Genomic DNA, 4895 nt, shown 5'->3' with positions numbered 1-4895 from the left:
CAAAGTGCGCCTTCGGAATGGAAGCAGGAAAGTTCCTCGGCTTCATGATCACACAACGCGGAGTTGAAGCCAACCCGGAGAAATGTCGCGCTGTTCTCGAAATGACGAGCCCAAAAAACCTACGCGACGTTCAGAAGCTCACCGGCCGACTGACAGCCCTATCTCGCTTTCTCGGAGCATCAGCCCAAAAGGCAATCCCCTTCTTCAAACTAATGAAGAAAGGAGCCCCCTTCGTATGGAAAGAAGAGTGCGAAGCGGCATTCCAACACTTCAAGAAAACCCTGGCGGAACCACCAATCCTCGCCAAACCCCAAACAGGGGAAACCCTATACTTATACCTCTCCATAACGGAAGAAACGCTCGCGGCAGCACTCATCCGAGAAAACAAGAAAAAGGAGCAAAAACCTATATACTTCACAAGCAAAGTCCTGCAAAACGCAGAAACCCGCTACTCGCGCCTAGAAAAACTAGCCTTTGCCCTCCTCACGGCGTCCCGACGCCTGCGGCAATATTTTCAAGCCCACCCCGTAACGGTCCGAACCGACCAAGCAGTCAAACAGGTACTACAGAAGCCCGACCTAGCGGGTAGAATGCTAGCATGGTCTGTCGAACTATCCCAATTCGACATCAAGTTCGAACCCCGATACGCAATCAAAGCGCAGGCCATGGCCGACTTCATCGCAGAAATGACCCCGGGAAACACCCCTCCCGAGGCATGGAAACTACACGTCGACGGCTCATCGAATGTCACTTCCGGAGGCGCCGGAGTCATTCTAGAAAGCCAAAACGGTGTCGTGATCGAACAATCAGTCAGATACGACTTCCCGGTCTCAAACAACCAAGCAGAATACGAGGCCCTCCTGGCAGGCCTAACCCTAGCCAGCGAAGTCGGGGCAAAAATTCTGGAGATCAACACGGATTCGCAAGTAGTCAGTTCCCAAATCAACGGAGACTACCAAACGCGAGATCCCCTACTACAACAATACCTCGCCAAGGTCAACAAACTAAAAGAAGAATTCGACCAGGTAATCATACAGCACGTCCCAAGGGAAAGAAACGCCAGAGCCGACCTCCTCTCCAAACTTGCTAGCACCAAACCAGGACACGGCAACAAATCGCTAATTCAGGAAGTCGTCAAAACGCCGTCCGTATCTCTAACAGCCGATGCCCACCTAACACACTCCCACTACAAGTCATGGACCCATCCCATCCTACAATACCTCCTCAACAGGGAACTGCCCGAAGACCCTAAAGAGGGAAAACGAATAAAGAGGGAGGCCGCCGGTTATACGGTCGTCGCAGGACAACTATACAAACGCGGATTCTCGCAACCCCTGCTCAAATGCGTCGAGACCGGGAGCACGGAATACATACTACGCGAAATCCACGAAGGCTGTTGCGGCCACCACGTCGGAGGTAAAACCCTTGCCCAAAAAGTCATCCGCGCCGGCTACTTCTGGCCCACGATCATCCGGGACTCCATGCAACTAGTGAAAAACTGCGATAAATGTCAACGACACGCTAACATCCACCAAGCCGCCCCACATCAGCTCAGCATCATATCGGCAGAACGGCCATTCGGCACCTGGGGGATCGACCTTGTCGGACCTTTTCCCACGGCACCAGGCCAACTCCGATATCTCATCGTCGCCATAGACTATTTCACCAAATGGATCGAGGCCGAGCCGCTAGCCTCTATCACGGCGACCCAATGTCGAAAATTCCTTTGGCGACAAATCATCACCCGATTCGGGATCCCCGAGATCATCATCTCGGACAACGGAACCCAGTTCGCCGACACCAAATTCAAGGAATTCCTAAACGGGCTACGCATATCCCACCGCTTTAGCTCGGTAGAACACCCCCAAACAAACGGACAAGTGGAATCAGCAAACAAGATAATAGTCAAAGGCCTCAAGAAACGACTCGACGAAGCCAAAGGACTATGGGCAGACGAACTCGGATCGGTCTTATGGTCGTACCGCACGACCCCACAGACAGCTACCGGGGAAACCCCCTTCCGATTAACCTACGGCACGGAAGCTATCATCCCAGTCGAAATCGGTGACCCAAGCCCGCGAAGAACAATCGGAGGCAACGACGAAGAAGCAGAACGAGACCTCACTGGCAAAATAAGAAGCATAGCCCACCTCAGGGAGCTAGCCCTAAAACAAAGAATCAGCCTAAGATACAACCATGGAGTCATTCGGCGAGAGTTCACAACCAACGACCTCGTCCTACGACGAAACGACATTGGTCCCCCAACCCCGGGAGAAGGAAAACTCGCCCCCAACTGGGAGGGGCCATATAGAATCAAAGCTGCAATCGGGAAAGGAGCCTACAAGCTCGAACGGCTTAACGGTAACGAAGTCCCGAGAACGTGGAACGCCAGAAACTTACGGCGATACTACTCCTAAAACCAACCCAGGTCTCCATTTCCCCCTCCCCCATTTCCTTTTACGCTTTCGTTTCACTTATTTGCAAATTACATTTACTTTTCACAAACTACGCCTATGTATCAAACTCGGGTACTCTTTCCCGCCAACAACGGAGGGTTTTAACGAGGCCCACCCATCAATAAAATCGCATTACAAAGCTATCCCTAAATTCTTTATTTTTACTCACACAAATGTCCCAAATACGGAACTAAAACACGGCCACGACTGGAGGACCGATCACCCTCCAGGCCCAACCCGCGGATATCCATATAAACCCGACCACACGACGGTCCATTCATCCCAAACACGGGAAAAAGACAAATTAAACGGAATAGCTTTTTACGAAAAGAGCCCGAACGGCTCGAAAAATCGTTAAAAACGAAAAACCAAAGTTACGGAGTCACGGTTACACGGCCCACGGCCAAACCAAATATATCCAAAAAACAAAGTCTAAAAAAGCGGGAGAACAAAAGATTACAAGATAAAGCTACTCGAGGTCGACTATCCGGCCATCACGAACGGTCTTGAATGCGCCCATCACGGACGCATCCACTCCCGGAGCAAGCACCAAGGCCTGCGCCTTCATCGTCTCCTCAGTAGCAGCAATGGCATCCTTAGCATCGGCCAACAGTTCAGTTTTCTCCCTCTTCAATGTAGCAACCTCGGCAGTCAGAGCCTCCATCTCACCAAGAAGTACGGCAGCCCGGGAACCCGCATCAGAAGCCTTACGCCGCTCCTCGCCCAGCTGAGAAAGAAGTGAAGTCTCAACCTCGGAAAGACGGAGAATCTCCGCCCCAGCTTCCTCAGAAGACTTCACCGCCTTCCCCCTCGCAATCTCGGCAGCATCGAGCTCCTCTTTCAACTTAGCCACCTCGGCCTGAGATTGGCGAAGCTTCTTATCCAACAAACCGACCTGAGCCATCACAGGCTCAGCCTTCCGAACAACAACAGCAGAGCGAAGGAGAGCACGGTACACCGACTTGGCCTGGAACGAGACATCACAGCCATCAAAATAAGGCTCCGTACCAGGCATCAAATGCTGATCAATAAACCCCGGAGCGTCAAAACGACGATCCATCACACTCGGCACCAAACCCTCCTCAAAAGTCTCGCTGCTCGGGTCCTCGGGCCTCTTTCTCTTCCGAGAAGCCTCAGCAGCCGACACTACCACAACCTCAGGAGAATTCACATGGCCAGGGGAAACTGGAACCTCTGCCCGAGCAGCCGAAGAAATCACCTCCTGGGAAACCGGTTGAGATTCCACGGCAGGATTGGAGACAGGGGTCGAAGGAGACGAGGATCCCTCCTCCCGACCCATCGCCGCCTTCAACCTAGCCAGAGAAGTCAGCCCACCAGCCATCTCAACTGAAAGAAATAAAAAATAAAAAGATTACAAAAAGCAAGAATATAACATGCGAAATCGGAAAAAGAAGGCAAAGCACACACCGATATACGCCCGACAAGCCTCGGGATCCCCCATAACGTCCCGAGGATTCAACGGACGCTCACCAAATAAATGCCACAAAATATTGGCAACGTCCTTATCCTCCTGGGACAAGCCATTATACGTGAACTTAGTTAAAATCGACGGACCAGCCTGGAAATTCCAGTATGTCGGAAACCGACGAACACCCTCCGGTGACAGCCAGAATGGATGGTGCCCCTGGACGGGACGCACCTTAAAATACTCCCATTTAAAGCCATGAAAAGAATCCTCAAATAAGCCAAAAATACGGCGATGAGGCTGAGCCCGGAAGGACATATACCCCTTCTTATGCTTCCCCTCCTTAGTCGGAAGAGTGCATAAGAAAAGAAAAAGAAAAACAGGAACAGAAGCCGGAAGGTCGAGATACCGGCACACCAACTCAAACGACCGCACAGCAGCCCAGCTGTTCGGGTGAAGTTGAGACGGCGCCACGGAACACCGACTCAACAGATCCTGAACAAACGGCGAGAAGGGAAGTCGCACGCCAAGCCGAGTGAACATCGACTCGTAAACCCACATCCAATCCGGAACGGTGGGAGAATGCAGATTCAAGTAGCAAACGCGCTCGTCGGCATCCGGGAGGACGAGCTCATACCGCCCCTCCTCATCGCCGCCACCGCAGACGGCCCCCTGATCACGGAGCCGTTGAAGGTCGCCCTCCGTCATCCGCGACGGAACGCCCCATACATCACTAGTCACCCAACCATAACGATTGGGAACCCCCCTGGAAGGGGCTACTGGAGCCCTCACACCCTCATTCCTCCGCCGTTGCATACCTAAAACAGGGAGGAGCACCACCATCAGCCTGCTAACCCTAGACAGAAGCAAGACAGAAACCTACACACCACTACCAAACCAATGCGGCGGCACACCGCCATCACCGAACGAATACGGCGGTGATCAACCCCTCCAAAAACTCAAACAAACCCCCCCAACCAAAAGAGGCTAGTTCAACGCAAAACTAAAAACAG

The 4895-nt window shown here is 52.4% G+C and overlaps 1 protein-coding gene across 1 annotated transcript; it reads right to left on the bottom strand.

Moving 5' to 3' along the window:
* Nucleotides 1-2925: 2925 nt before the first annotated feature.
* LOC148570697 (uncharacterized) lies at nt 2926-3798 on the bottom strand. Its single transcript, XM_088508391.1, has one exon. It carries the CDS (start codon nt 3796-3798, stop codon nt 2926-2928), a length of 873 nt encoding a protein of 290 aa, XP_088364517.1.
* Between the last annotated feature and the right edge of the window lie 1097 nt (nt 3799-4895).

Source organism: Arachis ipaensis, chromosome B3 (assembly GCF_059453495.1).
Source record: "Arachis ipaensis isolate K30076 ecotype BB chromosome B3, ASM5945349v1, whole genome shotgun sequence".
In the NCBI taxonomy this organism is placed as follows: domain Eukaryota; kingdom Viridiplantae; phylum Streptophyta; class Magnoliopsida; order Fabales; family Fabaceae; genus Arachis; species Arachis ipaensis.
Note: the sequence above shows the minus strand (reverse complement) of the source record. Positions and strands in the feature narration are given on the sequence as shown.